Source organism: Myxocyprinus asiaticus, chromosome 5 (assembly GCF_019703515.2).
Source record: "Myxocyprinus asiaticus isolate MX2 ecotype Aquarium Trade chromosome 5, UBuf_Myxa_2, whole genome shotgun sequence".
NCBI classification, from domain to species: Eukaryota; Metazoa; Chordata; class Actinopteri; order Cypriniformes; family Catostomidae; genus Myxocyprinus; species Myxocyprinus asiaticus.
The window spans coordinates 31955661-31979121 of NC_059348.1; the positions used below are offsets into that span (position 1 = coordinate 31955661).

At 45.6% G+C, this 23461-nt stretch overlaps 1 protein-coding gene and 1 pseudogene across 1 annotated transcript; both read right to left on the reverse strand.

Moving 5' to 3' along the window:
- Nucleotides 1-408: 408 nt before the first annotated feature.
- LOC127441168 (uncharacterized) lies at nucleotides 409-8921 on the reverse strand. The gene is made up of 3 exons (XM_051698372.1): nucleotides 8839-8921; nucleotides 1330-2334; nucleotides 409-506 (listed from the first exon to the last, which is right to left on the reverse strand). The coding sequence occupies exons 2-3, from the start codon at nucleotides 2087-2089 to the stop codon at nucleotides 409-411; spliced, it is 858 nt and encodes a 285-aa protein (XP_051554332.1). The 5' UTR covers nucleotides 2090-2334; nucleotides 8839-8921.
- Nucleotides 7023-23461, reverse strand: part of LOC127441169 (uncharacterized) — a 51303-nt pseudogene continuing 34864 nt past the window's right edge.

The following is a 23461-nucleotide window of genomic DNA, read 5'->3' on the forward strand; positions in this document are numbered from 1 at the left end:
TTACTATTTATAGGTATGTGTTTGAGTAAAATGAACATTTTTGTTTTATTCTATAAAGTACTGACAACATTTATCTGAAATTCTAATTAAAAATATTGTCATTTACAGCATTTATTTGCAGAAAATGACAACTCGTTAAAATAACAAAAAGGATGCAGTGTTTTCAGACCTCAAATTATGCAAAGAAAACAAGTTCATATTCATTTTTAAACAACACAGTACTAATGTTTTAACTTAGGAAAGTTCAGAAATCAATATTTGGTGGAATGCTCTCTACCAGTCTTTCACATTGCTGTTGGGTGACTTTATGCTACTCCTGGCGCAGAAATTCAAGCAGGTCGGCTTTGTTTGATGGCTTGTGGCCATCCATCTTCCTCTTGATCACATTCCAGAGGTTTATAATGAGGTTCAGGTCTGGAGATTGGGCTGGCCATTGACAAGGTCTGGATCCAGTGGTCCTCCATCCACACCTTGATTGACGTGGCTGTGCGGCATGGAGCATTGTTCTACTGGAAAACCAATCCTCAGAGTTGGGAAACACTGTCAGAGCAGAAGGAATCAAGTTTTCTTTAAGGATAACCTTGTACGTGGCTTGATTAATGCGTCCTTCACGAAGATGAATCTGCCCTATTCCAGCCTTGCTGAAGCACCACCAGATCATTACTGATCCTTCACCAAATTTCACAGTGGGTGCGAGACACTTTGGCTTGAAGGCCTCTCCAGGTCTCTGTCAAACCATTAGATGACCAGGTGGAAGATCAGTGATGAACTGGGTTATTCCACCAAATATTGATTTCTGAACTCTTCCTAAGTTAAAACATTAGTATTGTGTTGTTTAACAATGAATATGAACTTGTTTTCTTTAAATTTTTGAGGTCTGAAAACACTGCATCTTTATTGTTATTTTGACCAGTTGTCTTTTTCTGCAAATAAATGCTCTAAATGAAAATATTTTTATTTGGAATTTGGGAGAAATGTTGTCAATACTTTACAGAATAAAACAAAAATATTCATTTTACTCAAACACATACAGTGCATCCGGAAAGTATTCACAGCGCTTCACTTTTTCCACATTTTGTTATGTTACAGCCTTATTCCAAAATTGATTAAATTCATTATTTTCCTCAAAATTCTACAAACAATACCCCATAATGACAATGTGAATGAAGTTTGTTTGAAATCTTTGCAAATTTATTAAAAAATAAAAAACAAACAAAAAAATCACATGTACATAACTCCCGACGCCCCAACATATGAACAAACACAATAAACATGGCATAATCCCAAAGTTCTGTAGGGAGCTTGGGGGGGGGGGGGGGGTCTTGAGGCGTGGCTTAGCAAGGCAGGGCGTGGAGCATGGGATCAGGGCAACGTCTGTGGAAGGTGGAGCCATGAGAGATTCGAGGGGTGGAGCCTTGAGAGACTTGAGGGGCGGAGCCATGGAAGGCGGAGCCGTGAAAGACTTGAAGGGCGACACCAGGAAACTTGGTACCCAGAGAGCAGCCGACGGCTCGAAGGGCCAGGGTGGAGCCGGAGGCAGGGAGGACCAAGGTGGTGCCGAAGGCTTGGAGGAGCAAGGTGGAGCTGGGGGAATAGAAGACTGAGGCAGAGCCGGTGGGGCTGAGGACCAAGGCGGAGCCGTAGGGATGGAGGTTCCCAGTGGAGCTGACGGATTGGAGGGATGAGGCATAGCCAGAGGATCGGAGAGCCAAGGCGGAGCCAGGTGACCGACAGACCAAGGAGGAGCTGGAGGGACGAGGGACCCCGGTAAAGCCGACCGGCTGAAGGACCGCAGTGGAGCCAAGGGAACGTAGAGCCGAGGTGATGTCGAGGGATCGACAGGCCAAGGTGGAGTCCAGGGCTCGGAGGGTCTAGGTGGGTTTGAAGGGTCGAAAGTTCCCCTTGCCTGGTCATGAGGAAGCGTCCATAGGGTGGGTACAAGGGCAGGAACCATCTCCAGGTCCAATAGCTCAGATGTGGCTATGACATGGCATGGAGCAGGCTCAGGCATGGCTGTGACGTGGCATGGAGCAGGCTCAGGCGTGGCTGTGACATGGCATGGAGCAGGCTGAGACGTGGATGATGTCATGGCATGGAGCAGGATGATTCATGGCTAAAGATGGCACTAGCTCAGTGACCATGAAGTGGAACTCTGGCTCGGCGGCCTTGATGTGGAACTCTGGCTCGGCAGCCATGACGTGGAACTCTGGCTCAGCGGCCATGACGTGGAACTCTGGCTCGGCGGCCATGACGTGGGACGCTGGCTCGGCGGCCATGACGTGGGATGCTGGCTCGTCGACCACAATGACGAGGGAACCAATGAACAGACAGAACCTATAACAAGATAACAAGACAATAACCCAATGAAAACAAGACACAAGAACATGGAGGGAAACAGGAATCACATGACTAGGGAACACATGACATGAAACAGGAACTATATTTTCAAAATAAAAGACATGAAATACATGAACCAACTGAATAAATATGACAGAAATCTTCATTTTGTTGGCCATTTCAAGCATTGTATAGCCTTCATTCCTCAAAACAATGATTGACTGATGAGTTTCTAGAGAAAGCTGTTTCTTTTTTTGCCATATTTGACCTAATATTGACCTTAAGACATGCCAGTCTATTGCATACTGTGGCAACTCAAAAACAAACACAAAGACAATGTTAAGCTTCATTTAATGAACCAAATAGCTTTCAGCTGTGTTTGATATAATGGCAAGTGATTTTCTAGTACCAAATTAGCAATTTAGCATGATTACTCAAGGATAAGGTGTTGGAGTGATGGCTGCTGGAAATGAGGCCTGTCTACATTTTATCAAAAATTACTTTTTTTTTCAAATAGTGATGGTGCTGGGTTTTTTTTTTTACATCAGTAATGCCCTGACTATACGTTGTGATCAGTTGAATGCCACTTTGGTGAATTAAAGTACCAATTTCCCTCCAAAACAGCAAAATATGTACATTATTCCAAACTTTTGGCCACCAGTGTATATATATATATATATATATATATATATATATATATATATATATATATATATATATATATATATATATATATGTTGTTCATTGTTTGTTCATGATACCTAATGCATTAACCAATGTTAACGAATTGAAACTTATTGTAAAGTGTTACCAAGAAATCATTATTTACATAGTCATTATGTGGTCAGTATTTCAATATTAGTGTGGCATGGGGGCGTGGTCATGTGTCGGTCTGCGGGGGAGAGAGAGCAGTAAGGTTCGTCTGGTTCATAATTATCTCTAACACCTGTCTCTCATTATAGTGATGGCGTAGGGAGACTTGAAAAGGCACGCCAGAGCATTGGAGAGGGAGAGAGAGTGACCAGAAAGCACGACAGCCGTGAACCGAGAGAGTGGTTGTTAGTTAGAGTGCTTTCATTTATTTAAAACGTTTTTTCTTTGTAATCGACGGTTACCGTTGATTGTAAGAAAGATAATAAAAGGACTGAACTTGAACCTGCTTCATTGTCTCCTGACTCCTCCATTGCCTGAACTAAGAGATCTGCTACAATTAGCTATAGTATATTTATTAGAAATACTGATTTCAACCTTCTCTTATGTTTAAAATAATATACAACTGTGATGTCTAAGTCAAAAATTTCCCGTATAGAGTACAATAGATTTGTTGTAGATTGACAGTACACTTATCTATTAATTATGAAAATGGAAATTGTGCAAAAAGCTTGACATTTTATAAATATAAACAAATGTAATAAAAACCTAAAATCTTTTTATAACATTAGTCAATGTTGAGGAGTACACAAAGGCATTTTGACCAAACTTAAGATTAGTTTTTCTCTGTTTTAACACTTAAACAGGTAAAAAAAAAAAAAAAAAAAAAAAATTAAATTACCTGAACATAACAGAAGGGTTAAATGTGAAGTGTGTATTTTTTTCAAAGTTACTTTTTCCTATCCCAGCTTAATATGCTGAGGCAATCATAAGAAAAACATCTGTGGTTGAAAACAGTCATTATTCTAGCAATTCTGTTTGGTGTTTGATTTTTTTTTTCTTTTTTTTTTAAACCAATCACTTCACTTTTATACACAAAATTGATATAAAATTAATGTGATTTTATTTTATATGAGTGATCTTATAGTACAATATATAAATAGGTTGAATACATGCTGGATCATTTCCTTTCCCCTGATGCAGTAACGCGTGATCACAAGCACAGTTAGCTCTTGACAAATCCACATGCCAATCTACTCCATCTTTTGGCACTTGCTCACTCACACACATACAAATACAAGAAACCCTCACCTATGACACCCTCATTTATTTGAGCTGTGGCTGACCATGTTAAGTTATATTAATTTCTAATTTGCTATGAATATATGCTATTAGAGCGCTAAGATGTCAAATTAATTTGCCACCAGCATATTTGGAGAACTGAGGAAGAATTTAAAGAATCATATAGTCAGACAATTCAGTGGCCATATCTGAGAATGTTGCATGTGTTATTTTATTAAAATTTCTATCACGTGCAGTACAACGTTTTTTTTTTTTTTTGTTTTTTTTTCAGTTCAAATGAATACAACAATTTCTCTACTGAAAGTGTGAAAAAAAAAAACACCCACAGGAGTGAATGAGCCCATTTATTTAAGGCGTAATTATGTACTGTTAGGACACATGTACATTGCTGTGAATGCTGGACTTCTATATTTAAAGATTGCAGATAATCATCCTTGCAAAGCAAATCAAACCAATCAGAATTAGAATCAGAATTACATACTCCACACTGTATCACTTATCTATTACATTAACAAACGGGTTAGAAGTAATATTTATTTATTTATTTGCAAGAAAATCATCTCGGTTACGTGAAGTGTCACCCTGGTTCCCGGAGTGGGAACGAGACGCTGCGTAATCACACTAGGGGCACGTCCTGAGTGTCACATGGTCTGAAGCTCTTATACAATCAAGACAATTTATTGGCTGATGGCGCTTAAGCGACGCCCCTAGGGAGCTACATCATGGGCTCCATAAAGGTGCTCGCTGCACACCATAGAGTCAAATTTTCTGCATGAAGGCACGAGTCTATGCAGCTGCTAGAGAGTATGGCCTCGTTCCCACTCAGGGAGCCAGGTTTACTCTTCATGTAACCGAGACTTTCCCTTTTGTAGGAACTCGAGCTGCATAATCACATTGAGAACGATATATATTCATGCCATGCGAACAGTAGCTGCCAACTGTCTATGCCTGTGTGGCATGCATATAGCAACCGAGAACACCTCTAAAACAACAGGTAAATCCCATAAAGGAAAGCAGACAGAACGAAAAGGTCTAAGCCTGCATACCCAGCTCATAAAACGAGAGACAAGAGAATGTCTACCGACAGAGACTCCATTGATAAGTGCATGCTCAGCCGCTATAGCGACAACAAATAATTGCCGGGGTAACCCTGGCCCCAAAACGCTCTTGCAAAGAAATCCAGCACTGTAGCGACAGGGCAGTGAACTGGATCTTCACCTCGCACTGTACACCAAGAAGCAAAAATATGCCACTTGAACAAATAAAGCTTCGTAGTTGATGGAGCTCTATCAGCAGGGGATAACCCATCATTCAAAAGTGTGCCCCGTTGAGAGGCCATATCCACAACTTCCACAAGTCTGGCCAGGGTGCCAAAGGCTGCCCCAAGCCTGAGACAACATGTCTGTTCTGACTGGAATCTCCCAAGGCAGAATCTCCCAAGACCAGAGTTGAAAACCATACTTGAGATGGCCAAAACGGCGCCACAAACAGAAGCCGAACCCGATCCTCCAGAACTCTCTGCAGAACTGCGTGCAGCAGACTGATCGGTGGAAACGTGTAAAGACACGTTGTTGGCCACTGATGCGCCAATACATTGATGCCCAGCGCTACCAGGGGCGAGAGGGAAAACCAGAGGGGACAGTGTGATGTTTCACTTGAAGCAAACAGATCCACTTCCGCTCTTCCGAAACTTCTCTAGATTTGTTCCATACTCCGAGGGTGTAATGTCCACTCTCCGGGCATCAAGCCCTCTCTGGACAGGGGATGTTCAACCGGCCCGGAAAATATACGGCTCGTAGAGACAGCACATTGTCCCGTACCCACAGAAAAATGTGACATGTCAGCCTCAGCATGGCATGGGGACACACTCCTCTCTTGTGATTGATGTAGGACACCACCATCCTGTTGTCCGACCGGATAAGGACATGACTGCCCTGAATCTCTGGGAGGAAAAACTTTAATGCCAGCAGCACCATGAACATCTCTAGACAGTTTTTGTGCCAATATTGCCGCTGGCCCTTCCAAACCCCGCAGGCAGGACGACCCCTGTATACAGCACCCCAACCCGTGGATGAGGCGTCTGTCATGATAACTTTGCGGCAACACACCTTTCCCAACGGAATGCCCAACATCAGAAGGCGGGTCCGTTTCCATGGTGACAGAGTTCTGTAGCACCCATGCGTCATTTTGAAGAGACAGAACACATGCGTCAGTGGTTGCAGTCCCTTTGTGGAATTAATCCCGCACTAAAAAGGTCTTGCATGCAACATGCTCAAGGGAATGACAGCAGAAGCCACGATCATGAGCCCCAAAAGCTTGTGAAATGTTCTCGCAGGGAGAACGCATTCCACTCTGAACATTGCTAGACACCGGTGGAATGACAGAATGCAAACTGGAGACAGAGACGCCTGCATCACCCGCAAATCTATCTCCACCCCTAGAAACAGAGTCTGTTGCCTTGGCAACAGGACACTCTTTTCTAGGTTTACACACAGCCCTAGATTGCTCAAATGGCTGAGAATGACATTTACATTTACATTTTATTCATTTGGCAGACGCTTTTATCCAAAGTGACTTACAAAAGAGGAAAACATAAGCGAATCATCTTAAGGAGACAGTGGTATGAAAAGTGCCATATTACAAAGTTTCACTAGCATCAGAATAGTATTCAAAACAGAATAACGTGCAACAGGATTTCTTTTAATTTTTTTTTTTTTATGACTGGTTAAGTGCTCATGGAAAAGATGTGTTTTTAGTCGTTTTTTGAAGACAGAGAGTGAGTCAGCTTCACAGATGGAGTTGGGAAGGTCATTCCACCAATGTGATATGATGAAGCTGAAAGTCTGAGAAAGTGTTTTGGTCCCTCATTGTGTTGGTACAACAAGGCGACGTTCCTTAGCCGACCGCAGGCTTCTAGTGGGTGCGTAGCTCTGCATAAATGATTTTAGGTATGCTGGAGCAGACCCAGTGACTGTTCTGTATGCCAGCATCAGAGCCTTGAATTTGATACGTGCATCAATTGGCAGCCAATGGAGAGAGACAAGGACTGGTGTAACATGCGCTCTCTTTGGTTCATTAAAAACCAGATGTGCTGCTGCATTCTGGATCATTTGCAGGGGTCTAATTGCACATGCAGGGAGGCCTGCAATGAGAGCGTTACAGTAGTCCAGTCTAGTTATGACAAGTGACTGGACAAGCAGTTGTGTGGCATGTTCAGAGAGGAAGGGTCTCATCTTCCTGATATTGTAGAGTGTAAATCTACATGATCTTGCAGTCTTTGAGATGTGGTCTGTGAAATTTAGTCTGTTGTCGATGGTTACCCCTAGATGTCTGACAGTTTTGGAAGGCGTTACTGTAGTTGCACCCAGCTGCACGGTGATGTTGTGTTCAACAGCAGGGTTGGCTGGAAAGACAAGGAGTTCAGTCTTGGCTGGGTTGAGTTGCAGGTGGTGCTCCTTCATCCAGGCCGAGATGTCCGCCAGGCAGGCAGAAATTCGAGCAGTCACTGTGGTGTCGTTGGGCTGGAAAGACAAGTAGAGTTGCGTGTCATCAGCGTAGCAGTGGTAAGAGAAACCATGTGCCTGAATGATGGGTCCCAGTGATGTTGTGTATATAGAGAAGAGCAGTGGCCCAAGCACTGATCCCTGAGGTACCCCGGTAAGTAGCTGATGAGGCTTGGATACCACACCTCTCCAGGCTACCTTGAAGGACCTACCTGAGAGATAGGAGTTAAACCAGTCAAGCACAGTTCCTGTGATGCCCAGCGAGGAGAGGTTAGAGAGTAAGATCTGATGGTTAACTGTGTCAAAGGCTGCAGAAAGGTCCAGCAGAATCAGGACGGATGATCTGGATTCAGCTTTCGCCCATCTCAGCGACTCAGTGACAGACAGCAGGGCAGTCTTGGTGGAGTGTCCACTTTTGAAACCTGACTGATTGTCATCCAGCAGCTTGTTCTGTGAGGGATAGGTAGAGATTTGATTGAACCCTGCCCTTTCAAGTGTTTTTGCCATGAATGGGATGAGAGAGACTGGTCTGTATTGTTCTATTTGTGTGGGGTTAAGTGCAGGTTTCTTCAGAAGCAGGGTTACTCGAGCCTGCTTGAATGTAGTGGGAAAAGTGCCTGTAAGTAGAGATGTGTTAATTATGTGTGTGAGTGCAAGTAGGATGGACGGAGAAATGGCCTGGAGAAGGTGAGAAGGAATGGGGTCAAGGGAACAGGTGGTGGGGTGGTTGGAGAGGAGGAGTTTAGAGACCTCAGTGTCAGTCAGAGGAGAGAACATAGAGACAGAAGAGTTGCATACAGGAGATGGGTGTTTGACAGGGTGTGGTGCTGAGAATGTATTGCTGATGGATGTAACCTTATTAGTAAAAAATGTGGCGAAGACATCTGCTGTCAGTGATGTGTCAGGTGGTGGAGGGGGAGGGCAGAGAAGTGTGTTGAATGTTCTAAACAAGCTGCGAGTGTCTGTGGTGCTGTTGATCTTGTTCTGGAAGTAGGAAGTTTTTGCAGATTTAATGTTGTCTGAAAAAGTTGCAAGCAGTATTTACCTAGATCTGCTGGATCTTTAGATTTCCGCCATCTCCTCTCAGCTGCCCTGAGGTCAGTCTGATTTTCACGAAGGACGCCAGACAGCCAGGGGCTGGGTGGTGTAGCACGTGCTGGCCTAGAAGAGATAGGACAGATGTTGTCTAGACAGGTTGTTAAAGTAGAGCTTAGTGTGTCTGTGGCAGTGTTTACATTAAGCGTGGTAAATACATTTAGTGTGGGAAGAGAGGTAGAGACAGCAGTGGAGAGGCGTGAGGGTGAAAGAGAACGGAGGTTACGGCAAAAGGAAACCAAAGGTGGAGACTGTTTTACTGTAGATGGGAGAGTCATGTTGAATTGAACAAGTAGTGATCAGAGACATGCAAAGGAGTAACAAGAATATTTGAGTTGGTACAGTTACGTGTAAAAATGAGGTCCAGCTGGTTGCCTGATCTGTGATTTGCTGTGGTGTGTAGTCTTTCCAAGTCAAATGAGGCCAGGAGAGTATTCAGTTCAGTGGCCTGGGGCTTGTCTTGGTGTATGTTGAAATCACCAAGAACCACAAGTGGCCTACCATCCTCCGGCAAGGAGGACAGCAGAACATCCAACTCCTCAAGAAAGTTTGTCACCTGACCTCTCGATGTTGGGCAGCCAAAGTCTCAGAGTGGGCTAGCACCAACCAGTCATTGAGATAATTCAAATTGCAGATGCCCTGAAGCCTCAAGTGTGCCAAAGCCATTTTGTGAAAGTGCATGGTGCCAGCGCAAGTCCGAACAGAAAGACGCAAAATTGATACGCTTTGCCCCCGAAAGCGAATCTGAGAAAGCACCTGTGCTTTGGTGCAATCTGAATATGGAAAAAGCATCCTTCAAATCTATTGCCACAAAACAGTCCACTGGCTGCACTTGTGACATTATTTGCTTCTGTCAGAATTCCGAATTGACATTTCTTTAGTTTGGAATTCAAACTTCTCAAATCCAGAATGGGACGCAAGTCTTTTATCGGGACCAGAAAATAATGGTTGTAAAATCCGCACTCTCTCTATTGCCCATTTTTCTAAGAGAAAATGAATTTCCCGAATCAAAAACGGGGCTTCCCGAACAGAAACGTCTGTCGGAACAACCCCACTGAACACCGGCGGAGTTCGCCTGATTTGAATGACATAACCATGCTTTATCATTCAAAGTACCCTGTTCAAAATGCACTTCAGCTGCTGCCAAGCCAACAAATGGGCAGACAGAGGGATTAATGCATGACTCTTGCCTGCAGCGCAACCTGTAACCACTAGATGGCGTGCTTGGCTTACTTTTGGTGACTGCCCCCAAACCAGCGGCACAGCAAAGGGGAGCCTTTGTTCCTCTAATACTGTGGATGGTTTAAGGGAATTTGACCATGTTTTTGCCTTTATTGTATTTAGGCATAAGTGATGAGTGCCTTAAATGTATTTACAGCAGGGACACTGACAGAATAAACCTCTTCCCTGGTATTTGAATGGGAATGTTTATTTCTGAAAACTGGTTTGCCACAACTGCCCCGGCATTCTTTATGGGGGGACAACGTATGATGCTTGTATTCACTGAATGTTTTGTGTACACTTGTGCTCAATGAACACTGAATTCTGTTATGAATGTTCCGAAACCCTTGGTCATGGAGATACAGGCCTAATTCATTTAGGCAGTTATAAAAAGCAGTCACTCTGAATGTATTTACAGCAGAGGACCCAGATAAACCATCTTCACTAGCATAGAATGGGGAAGAATGTGCAAACATGGAGGGGAATTGAGAGCAAGCAGGCTTGCCACAACAGTCCCAGCATTCTTATGGCTGGACAACGTGTGGTGCTTATGTTCACTATGTGTTTTGTGTACACTTGTGCTTGATGAACATCAAATTCTGTTATGTATGTCTCGAGACCCTTGGTCATGGAGACAGAGGCTGAATTCGGCAAGCTTTTTTTTTTAATAACGTTCGCTCCCCAGCAAGCTGCAGGGGAAAACTGAACCAAATTCTGGTTTTCGGACGTTCGAGGCATGTACAATGGCGAACTCATCCTGATACTGACCAAAGGGCAAACAGGAGAGAAACAGATATGTTTATACGGTCCAATTTCGTTCACTGAATAGGTGGTCATCCTTCGTTATGAGCCCGTCAGGCTCATGTGTAGACCTATTTTTATCATACATTTAAGTTATATTACGTGTGCCCCGAGACCCTTGGACATGGAAGCAGAGGCAAAACTCAAGCTGAAAATATAATGCTTGTTTGCCAGCGTAAATCACGGGGGAGACTGAGCTAAATTGGTGTACTGAAAAAAGATAGCGCGAAACACTCTCGTGAACAAAAGCATCACCTTGACCAACTCGTTCCCCAGCATGAGCCATGGAGGGAAAACGAGGGAAATTCCAAATGGAGCCAATATTAGCTCAAAACCATTCCTTAACGCAATGCGCTTGGTTGGAATGCAGAACCAATGTGTGTAGATCCAACAGCTGACTGAAAAGAGCGACATCCATGCCGCCACTGAAAAATCGAGCAGAGATAGCAGTGCGCACCTCTTGTCTTGTCAGAATGTCCGCGTGGTCCACGAATGGGTGTGTGGCAGCGGGGGTGTGGTCAAGCGTCCATCTGGAGAGAGAGAAAGCGGTAAGGGCACTTGCACCTGAGCTAGATTATGTTTAACACCTGTATCTAATTCCAGTGAGCATGGGGAGATTGGCATATAAGCAGCCACGCCGTTTGCCTTCTCCCAACGACTTTGAGACACTTGCCGAAAATGGCTGCTGGTGGGGGACCACGGCATTGAGGGAATTATCGACCAGGTGGCGCTGGAGCAGCTGATCCGTCGACTACCAGAGAGGATGGCGGAATGGGTCCAGTGTCACCACCCAGTGTCGCTGAAGGAAGCAGTCCAATTGGCGGAGGACCAGATGACAGCGTACCCGAGGGTGGAAGAGCCCTCCCACTCTCTCTCCCCTCCCTCTATGTTTTCCCCGTTCTCTTCCCCCTCCCCTCTTCTCTCTCACTCTGCTCTCTCCCCAGAGCCCGTTCCTGCCCTGCGGAGGCGAGGAGTCCAGCCACCGAAGCCGGTTCCCCGCGTGCGGTGCTTCCCGTCGCCCACAGCATCAATAGTGCCCCGCCGCTCTCCCCCTCAGGTGGAAGTGTCCGCCGACGCAGGTGCGGGCGTGGTGCCTGGGCTGGTCTGCTGGAGTTGCGGGGATCCGGGACACTTCCGGGATCAATGCACTGTGATGGAGCTGGGAATGGTGGTCTGGATCCCTGACACTCCGCAGGCTGCCCCCGATTGGGCCGGAGCATACCGGATATCGGTAAGAGTCAAGGGGGGTACTCACCAAGCGTTGGTGGACATAGGTTGTAATCAAACTACTATCCACCAACGCTTGGTTCAACACGAGGCTTTGGGCACAGCTAAAACAGTGAGGGTGAAATGTGAGCATGGAGATATTCACAACTACCCTGTGGTGACCCTTGTGATTAAATTCTGGGGAACAAAACATAGAGTGGAGGCCAGATAGTTCCCGCCTCACCCGTCCGCTGATTTTGGGGACTAATTGGCCTGAATTTCAAAATGTATTAAAGAGAATATGCGCGGATGGGTCCTGCACAAAAGCGATGAGATGTGAAATGTGTGATGCTCTGGCAGGGGAGGTGGAGCCAGGGCTGTCTTCGTCTGCTCCACATCAGGATGACGAGAGGGAGGGAGGGGCTGCAGGTTGTATAGAGTGACGCAGGACGCTCAAACAAAGGAAGATACAACCCAGCTATTAATACCGCGGAGCCATGGGAAATGGTGTTCCAGGCAGCTCATTATAATCCCATGGCGGATCATCTAGGGGAAAGAAAAACACTGAACCGCCTAATAGCCCGTTTTTATTGACCGGGCATTGGCGGCGATATCCACAGGTGGTGTGCGGCATGCCGCGAATGCCAGCTGGTGAATCCATGGCCACCCCAAAAGCAGCATTGCACCCTCTTCCATTGATCAAGGTCCCCTTCGAGAGAATTTGAATGGACCTTGTCGGGCCATTAGAGCTGTCAGCACGCAGACATCGCTTTGTATTGGTCCTAGTGGACAATGCAACGCGATATCTGGAAACAATACCTCTGCACAACATCTCAGCACGCAGTGTTGCGGAGGCACTCTTCAAAATAATCTCCCGGGTGGGGATTCCGAAAGAAATCCTCACCGATCAGGGCACAACTTTTATGTCACGGACACTACACAAGCTTTACGAATTATTGGGCATTAAATCAGTCCGCACCAGCGTTTACCATCCGCAAACAGATGGCCAAATATGATTTGTAAGTTTGTGCACGAGGATGCTAAAAATTGGGACAAATGGCTCGATCCCCTATTACTCACAGTATGTGAGGTCCCACAAGCCTCCACTGGGTTTTCCCTATTCGAGCTGCTGTATGGGCGGCGCCCACTTGGCATGCTTGATGTTATACGCGAAGCTTGGGAGGAGGGACCTTCAAACAGTAAGAATGAAATTCAATACATTCTTGATCTTAGAGCACAACTCCACACTTTGGGGCAACTAACACAGGAGAATTTGCTCCAAGCTCCAGAACGACAGAGCCGATTGTATGACTGGGGAACTCAGCTGTGGGAATTTGCACTGGGAGATAAGGTACTCGTATTACTTCCCACATCGAGATCCAAATTACTCGACGAGTGGGGGATCTCGATTATGAGGTAAAGCAAACCGATGGGGGGGGGCGCACGTCAAATATATCACCTCAGCCTCCTGAAATTGTGGAGGGAGGCAGTCCCTGTGATGTTGGCTATGGTAGTCCCAGAGAGGGCGGAGCTCGGGCAGGAGGTGAATACAAAACACAATCATTTCACCCCAGTCACTTGCGGAGACCACCTCTCACTGTATCAACACGCAGAGGTTGCCAAGCTGCAAAAGGAGTTTGCAGATGTGTTTTCCCCTCTATCAGGTCATATGAACCTCATCCAGCACCACATCGAGACCGAGCCGGGGGTGGTGGTACGTAGCCGTCCTACCGTTTGCCTGAGCACAAAAAGAAAATTGTCCGGGAAGAATTGGATGCAATGCTCGATATGGGGGTAATAGAGGAATCCCACAGCTATTGGTCCAGCCCGGTTGTTCTAGTTCCTAAGAGCGACGGTTCTGTGTGGATTATAGAAAAGTCAACGCGGTGTCTAAATTTGATGCATACCCAATGCCTCGCGTTGATGAGTTGCTCGATCGGTTGGGCACTGCTCGATTTTATTCGACACTTGATTTGACAAAGGGTTATTGGCAGATCCCCTTGACACCAATTTCCTGTGAAAAAACAGTCTTCTCCATGCCGTTTGGATTACACCAATTTGTTACGCTTCCGTTCGGTTTGTTTGGAGCCCTGGCTACGTTTCAGCGTATCATGGACCGAATTCTCAGACCGCATTCGGCTTATGCCACTGCCTACTTAGATGACATCATCATTTACAGCAATGATTGGCAGTGGCACATGCAGCATCTGAGGGTGGTTCTGAGATCGCTGCGATGAGCGGGACTCACAGCTAACCCTAAGAAGTGTGATATTGGGCGGGTGGAGGTTCTGGGGTTCTCCTTGGGCCATGGGCAGGTGCGTCCCCAAACTGACAAGATTGCGGCGATTGCGACCTTCCTGAGGCCCAAGACCAAAAAGTGGGCGAGACATTTCCTGGGGCTGGCTGGCTATTATAGGAGATTTGTGCCTAATTATTCGGATGTCACCAGCCCGCTGACTGATCTCACTAAAAAGGGAGCTCCAGACCTGGTCCAGTGGACGGAGCAGTGTCAACAGGTGTTCATGCAGGTTAAAGCCACACTTTGCGGGGGGCCGCTTTTACATTCACCCAATTTCTCTCTCCCTTTTGTCTTGCAGATGGACGCTTCAGACAGAGGGCTGGGGGACATACTCTCTCAGGTAGTAGAGGGGAAGGAGCGTCCGGTGCTGTACATTAGCCGCAAGCTCTCGCTGAGGGAGACTAAGTACAGCACCATTGAAAAGGAGTGTCTTGCCATCAAGTGGGCAGTCCTCACTCCCTGGTACTACCTGTTGGGGCGGGCCTTCACCCTCTGCACGGATCACACCCCACTCCAATGGCTCCACCGCATAAAGGATACCAATGCACGGATCATCTGTTGGTATCTGGCTCTTCAGCCGTTTAAGTTCAAGGACCGGGAGCGCAGATGTCTGTCACCGACTTCCTTTCCAGAAATGGGGGGGGGGGTGGAGTGGTTGACAGGCCGGATGTCTCCCCGGCCTGAGTCAGGCGGTGGGGATATGTGGCAGCGGGGGCATGGTCAAACGTCCATCCGGAGAGAGAGAAAGCGGTAAGGGCGCTTGCACCTGAGCTAGATTATGTTTAACACCTGTCTCTAATTCCAGTGAGCATGGGGATAGCGGCATATAAGCAGCCATGCCACCAGCAGAGAGAGAGAGAGGGTCTGGCACAAAGAAGGCCACGGTGCTCCTGATGCTGTTGCGTTTAATCTGTTGTGTTTGTGAAGCTGATGTGTCTAAGTACCTACGTGCCTGTGAAGCTAATGTGTTTAAAAGTCTACATGCCTGTGAAGTTGACGAGTTTGTAAAGTTGTGAAGCACTGAAGTGGCCGATTAAAAGTCTTAACTGAGCCTGGAAAACCCGCTTCCCTGTGTTTTCCTTCCCTTATTCTGTGAAGTTGTGTTACAGGGCGAAAGACAAAAAAAACAAAAAACAAAAAAAAAAACAAGTTAAAATAAGTTAAGATACCATCCCAAAAGAATAATGGCAAAGAAAAAAAGCGCTCACGTGTTGGTTTGCCATCACTCTATTGGGGAATATTCTCTTATTCCAGCCCCCTCGTTCTGTGGCTAGGCTCATGCATGATCCCCTCCTCTGCAAGCAGTTCGCTTCGAACGGGGAGGGGAGAGAGAGAGAAAGGCCGAGGCCGTTCCTCCGTTGCCTTATTCAGGTGCATTCTCCCAAAATGACACAGAAAAAGACAATAGGGACAAAGGGGCTAATTTATTTCCTTAATGATCCTTGCTTCGACATGAGTCGTTGGTACAACACGGGCCAGACAAGATCGTGCACTGAAGAACAGACAATCTGACTCGATGGTGTGAAGCGAGCGCCTTTATGTAGCCCATGACATAGCTCCCTAGGGGCGTAGCTTAAGCGCCATCAGCCTATAATTTGGCATGATTGTATATGGGCTTCAGACCACGTGACACTCAGGGCATGTCCCCAATGCGATTACACAGCTCGAGTCCTACGAAAGGGAACTTGCTTTGAACATCTGTTTCTTACACTACTAAACAGATTGCGATATCTTCCCTTTCTACAGTAGATAAAATAGCATTATCTACACATGTCCAGGCATAACACAATGTTGGGTTTAGTTTAGAATCAATTTGAAAAGTATACCAATAAATATATACTGTAGATATAATATTTAGCATAATTGAATACATGCAAATTGTCATGCAAAGTTCGATGGACAGCTATACATACGCGAGCAAAAATAAACACTGAACTGCTCAGAATCACACTAAATAGTGGTTAATTTGAAAATCATAAGCCAAGTTGCAAGAAACCCATTAAGAAACCCCTTAGTTATAATTGTAAGGGTATTGTCACTAAGGGTTTTCTTAAAGGAATGTTTTGGGTTAAGTACATGTTAAAAGAATATTCCAATACAAGTCTGCATTTTCCAATACAAGTCCATTTGTGGCATATTGTTGATTACCACAAAAAATATTTCAACTCATCCATTCTTTTCTTTAAAAAAGCAAACATTGAGGTTACAGTGACGCACTTACAATGGAAGTGAATGGGGCCAGTTTTTGGAGGGTTTGAAGGTAGAAATGTGAAGTTTGTAATTTAATGGAATCTTTTCTGGATGTGTTGTGATGCCAGTCTTGAATATTCAATAAATATTATCATTCTTCCCAGTATCCTCTTGAAAATGCCATACAGATCCACAGTACATACCAGACACAATGCACAAGCCAGTATACTGTATGGGTAGAAGAGTTTCTGAAACAAAGAAAGGCTCTAAAATTGTCTGTATGCAGCAAAAGAAATGAGAAAAAATTACATTTTCTGATGTATAAGCACTTAATGATTGGAATGCATGAAATGCTGATAGCCTCAAATTAATTGAAAACCATTACAACTGTATGTACCGATAGTCTTTGGACCAGTTTTGGTATATTAACTGCCTCTCTAGTTTGAAGCCTGCCATGTCGCCCACACCTAAATCCACCACTGTTAATGGATATTTACTTTTTTAGAGATGAGATCTTTGTTTTTCATGAGTACCTTGCAATGTGTTTATCCAAGGCTTAAAGGTACACTCAGTAATGTTCTCCTCATTAAAAATGCTTTAGATGTAAAGAAATGAAAACTTATTTTGACAAAATTATACACTTACATGGGATGAAGACTCTAGTCATCAGTGACTTATGAGAAATGTTATTCTACATAAAAAGTAGAATAAAATAATCTTATCAATAATAATACTTTATATTAGGGCTGCCTGTCAATCAATATATGTTTGTTTTAATCTTAATTGGTCATTTAATTAATTAATCATTTAAATCGATCACATTACATATTGATAATTAATCAAAATTAATAATATCTCAAAATTTGCTGAGAAAACCCTAATCCAGAATCTGGTTGAATGTGCAAAGCTTTTTTTGGTTTTGAATCCAACAATGTATTTTATTTTACTGAACTGTACAATATGAGAAGTAAAAAACAAACAAAAAAAAAAAAAAAAACGCAAGTATATCCCAGTGTGAAGTGGCAAAGTTAATAAACAAACTTCATGCATCCATGTCAAAAGCTCTCAGTATACTGTACACTGAGGCCAATAAGAGAAAGTGAAACATAAAACAAAAAACAAACAAACAAAAAAAAAAAACTTACTGTGTGCACTATTAAAAATAAAACTCCTATATGCCATTTATTCTCTTTTGCATTAAAAAAACAGATATGTAGACATTCACTGTGAACAAGTCCATCATTTCCCTTCAGGAAAAAGATTTAACAATGACAAAAGTTTAAAAATGACATTTCTCTCTTTCTTGCTTTACTGCGAATGACAACCATAGTGTCCCGTAGAACAGCAATGCACTCTATTTGATTTGCATGAGGTATTTCAAGGGCAGAACAAAGACTGAGAGTAGCCACTGCTGGGTGTCTACCAGCATGCCAAAGACATTGATCACTGGTTACAGTGACATAAACTGTCTTATTACAGTGACAGAAACCTGCTGCCATGGCCAGAGCTTAGCTTCTAACACAGATCAAAGCTCTAAGCCTGAATGCACAGGTGATTAATGCCTTCTGCTACAGCCTGCTCTGGTCACCATGTCACTCACATGGACAGATGCTTCGTCATAACACTTGGTGCCTGAAAACCCACTGGTGATGCAGAATCTGTGTCTATGTGTGTAGCACGCAACTTGATAAGACCTGGTGTATTTATGGCAATGGAAGCAGTGCTATTTGTGTAGATTGAGTCTGGTTACTCCCAAGGTTTTCTCTCTCTTCTTCCAAAACATAAAACATTCTTCCGATCCTATGGGAATGCAACTCTTGGAAACAACATGCCGACTTCCCATGTGATAATGTTGTATATTACAATTTTTCTGAAGATAATAGCTTAGGGTGAGGTACAAAGCAAAATTTAAGTTGAATCAGTCCAATTTATGTACAAATTGTACTGATTCATTCGCAGCGTGTCTCGAGTTAACAGCTGGTACCATAAAACCATAAAAAGGTGATATTTTCAGCTAATAACAACTTACGTTTTGTCTGGTCCTCCCACAAAGGTATACATTAAGGATACGTTCATGATGTTTTTGTTATTTTTGTACCTGGAGAGATGTGGTAACTATGAGTTGTTGTTGTTGTATGGAAAAATGCAATGTGAATATTCTGAAAAAAATATCCCATCGTGTTCCATGGAAAAATTAATAAAAGCAAATGGGTTAAGAAAAACATGAGGGTAAGATTTCTGTAGAATGCGTTTGTTAGATCAGCAGAAATATTAATTATGAAGCTATCTATGAAAACCATAAGTAACCTGAGGTAGTGTTTGGTTCGAGTCCACCTTAGTCGAATGCGAGTCCAAAAGGGGCCGAGTGGGACTCAAGACCGTGTCCATAACAGGACGATTCCGCGTCGAGTCCGAATTAATCTGTTCATGAATCTGAATTCAAATTGTAACCGTAAATTCAACGTCAATATTTTAAGCTTATTTTAACTTTCACAACTAAGAAAACACAATTGTCAATATAAATGTAACAAAAACACCTCTATATTTTATGATTAATTTCCTGCTGAACAAACTTCAAAGTGGTTTCAAAATGAAAGCATATGCTTTAGTTGTATGAAGACAAAACTGTCCTTCAGCACACTTCTTATTGTGTTCTTTTGGCATTGCAGTTATTTGTTGTTGTTCCCCTCCACTCAAACATGGACTAAAAAAAGTGAAAGCTGCATTAGTCATTAAAAACCAGAGTTGTTATTGTTTCGAATTTTAATTTTGTTTTTTATTTCTACCTCATTTTCAATTTGTCCTTTCAATTTAGTTTACTTGTATCTAAAATGATCCCTATCTAAAGAAATAATATATACTGTGATTTCTTTTTTGTCTCTATCTGCCAACTGGTTTGAGAAAATAATGAGTCAACACAGTAGTATTTAGCACTCGCTGAGAAGTTACATCTCATGACTTGACTGCAAATGCTACATACGAAACGTCCTGGTTACTTGCGTAACCTCCGTTCCCTGTTGGAGGGAACAAGACATTGTGTCGATGTAGTGACACTAGGGGTCACTCTTGGGAGCCCGAAACACCTCTGATCTTTGATAAAAGGCCAATGAATATTGGCAAGTGGTATTTGCATACCACTCCCCCGAACATATGGGTATAAAAGGAGCTGGTATGCAACCACTCATTCAGGTTTTGTGCTGAGGAGCCGAGACATGGTCCCGGCCATTTCAGCGGGTAGTCCAACGTTGTGGCAGGAGGCACACAAAGTCTCGTTCCCTCCATCAGCGAACGGAGGTTACGCAAGTAACCAGGACATTCCCTATCTGTCACTCACTCGACATTGTGTCGATGTAGTGACACTAGGGGTCCCTATACGAAAGCCACAACTGGCTGAACTGTGTTACGTGAACTGGCAGTGTGTGACGGTCAGACCACTGTGTGCCTCATAGCCAGCGCACCAGGCCGACACGTAACCTCCCCCAATGCTGTTATGAATGTTGAACGGCCCTTCGGTGACAAGTCGACTGCCCAAAAGATAGAGACAGGCTAGCCCAGTTGTGGCCTCTTATTCTCTTATATTTTTTTCCCTCTCCCCCAAAAAAGAGTGAAATTTGTTAACTGACTGGGGCACCAGGTCCAGGTCGGGGGGGTGTCCCTCCCAAGGGGAAGACATCGCGGAGACCACACCGCACCCGGGGGGGTGCGCAAACTCTCAAACTGGTGTGCAAACTGTCTCCGCAAACTCATCTGCCACAGATCTAAGGAGGAAATCATCCAGGGAACACAGTTTGTGAAAACTACTGGGAGTCAACAGCGCACGTTTTCAGCTCAGGGGAGGTGAAAGGTGCTATGAGCAAACGATACACCCGGCCAGCTGTCCCGGACTTATCTGCTTGTGACTGCCACTACACGGGACAAAACCGGTTCCACCCGGAGATTGTAGAACCTCGCAAAGGTGTTGGGTGTTGCCCAGCCTGCTGCTCTGCAAATGTCTGTTAGAGAGGCGCCACTGGTCAAGGCCCAGGAGGCCGCCACACTCCTGGTAGAATGGGCTTATAGCCCTGCCAGGGGCAGCACGTCCTGAGCCTGATATGCCATTGCTACGGCGTCAATGACCCAGTGGGCGATCCTCTGCTTGGAGACAGCGCTTCCTTTTCGCTGTCCACCAAAGCGGACAAAGAGCTGCTCAGAGACTCTAAAGCTCTGCATGCGATCCAAATAGATGCGTAAAGCGTGCACCGGACACAGCAACGTCGGGGCTGGGTCTGCCTCCTCCTGGGGCAGCGCTTGCAGTTTCACCAGCTGATCCCTAAAAGGGGTCGTGGGAACCTTGGGCACATAGCCCGGTCGGGGTCTCAGGATAATGTGAGAGTAGCCCGGACCAAATTCCAGGCACGTTTTGCTGACAGAGAACACTTGCAGGTCTCCTACCCTCATGATGGAAGCGAGCACAGTCAAGAGAGCAGTCTGTAAGGAGAGTGCCTTAAGCTCAGCTGACTGCAGGGGCTCAAAGGGGGCTCTCCGTAGACCCTGAAGAACTACAGAGAGGTCCCATGAGGGAATGAGGCGTGGTCTGAAGGGATTCAACCTCCTGGTGCCTCTCAGGAACCTGATGATCTGGTCGTGCTTCCCACTGTGCTATAGCGGCACTGTGTTGTGGTGTGCCGCTATAGTGGCTACATACACCTTCAAGGTGGAGGGGGACAGCCACCCTTCCAACCTCTCCTGCAGGAAGGAAAGCACCGATCCGACTGCGCATCTCTGGGGTCTTCGCGTCGGGAAGAACACCATTTAGCGAACAGACGCCACTTCAAGGCATACAGGCGCCACGTAGAGGGGGCCTTAGCCTGAGTGATCGTGTCTACACATATTTGCGTACTCCAGGGGGCCAGCTGTGTGCAAGTGTCTATACTGAGAGATGCCTCGGTCAGGACGTACCAGAGCAGGCAGTGGGAGGATTTTTGGGAAGCGAGCAGGTCTACCTGTGCCTGCCCGAATCGACTCCAAATCAGCTGGACCACCTTAGGGTGGAGTCTCCACTCTCCTCTGAGGGTAACCTGTCATGACAGCACATCCACTGCAGTGTTGAGATTGCCTGGGATGTGAGTGGCTCACAGTGACTTGAGGTGCTGCTGACTCCAGAGGAGGAGACGGTGGGCAAGTTTTGACATACAACGGGAGCGTAAACTGCCTTGACGGTTGATGTATGCCACCATTGCCGTGTTGTCTGTCCAAACTAACACATGCTTGCCCTGTATCAATGGCCGAAACCTCCGCAGGGCGAGCAGAATTACCAACAACTCGAGGCAGTTGATGTGCCAACATAGCCGCGGGCCCATCCAGGAGCCGACGGCTGCGTGCTCGTTGCATACAGCACCCCAGCCCATTTTGGAGGCATCTGTCGTAACCACGACGCGCCTGGAGACCTGCTCTAGGAGAACGCCTGCCCGTAGAAATGTGAGGTCGGTCCATGGGCTGAAGAAGCGGTGACAGACCGATGTGATGGCCACACGATGTGTCCCATGGTGCCAAGCCCATCTCGGGACTAGAGTCTGGAGCCAGTGCTGAAGCGGTCTCCTATGCATCAACCCGAGCGGAGTGGCCACCGCTGAGGATGCCATATGCTCCAGGTGCCTCTGAAACAGTTTCAGTGGAACCGCTGTCTTCTGTCTGAATGCCTTCAAACAGGTCAGCACTGACTGTGTGCACTCGTTCATGAGGCGTGCCATCATCGAGACCGATGAAGCCGAGAAAAGAGATGCTCTGAACTGAGAGGAGCTTGCTCTTTCCCCAGTTGACCCAAAGCCCTAGTCGGCTGAGGTGCGAGAGCACCAGGTCCCTGTGTGCACACAACACATCCCGAGAGTGAGCTAGGATTAGCCAATCAATTAATTAATTATAATTTAATAATAATTTTTATTTATTTATCACACATTATACATTTTGCACATATACAGTGAAATTCAGAGTGCAGGGTCAGCCATGATATGGCACCCCTGGAGCAGATAGGTTCAAGGGCCTTGCTCAAGGGCCCAACAGTGGCATCTTGGCAGTACAGGGGCTTGAACCCCTGACCTTCTGATCAGTAACCCAGAGCCTTAACTGCTGAGCCACCACTGCCCCTAGTTGTTGAGATAGTTGAGGATGTGAATGCCCACTCCCCTTAATGGGGCAAGGGCTGCCTCTGCGACCTTCGTGAAGACGCGAAGGTACAAGGACAGGCCGAAATGGAGGACCTTGTACTGATACTCCCGACTCTCAAATGCAAACCACAGGAAGGATCTGTATCGAGGTAGAATCAAGACGTAGAAGTACGCGTCCTTCAGGTCTACCGCCGCGAACCAATCTTGATGCCGGACGCTTGCTAGAATGCGTTTTTGCGTCAGCATCTTGAACGGGAGTCTGTGTAAAGTCTGGTTCAGTACTCGTAGGTCCAAGACTGGCCGCAACCCACCGCCTTTCTTCAGTACAATGAAGTAGGGGCTGTAAAACCCCTTCTTCATCTCGGTCGGAGGGACAGGATCTATCACACCCTTCCATAGGAGGGTAGCGATTTTCATGCACAAGGTAGCGGCGTTCTCGCCCTTCACCGAGGTGAAGTGGACGCTGCTGAACCTGGGTGGATGCCTGGTGAACTGAATAACGTAGCCGAGTCGGACGGTCCGGACCAGCCATTGCGACGGGTTGGAAAGCGCAAGTCACTCGTCCAAGCTCCGGGCGAGGGGGACCAAGGGGGCAATCTTGTCAGACGTACCGGCGGGTGGGGCCTTGTGGCGGGGCGAAGCCTGAGGAGCCACGACATGTTGTGGCCGTGCTGAGTTCAGGGACATCGAAGCACTTACCTGGCTCCTTGTGA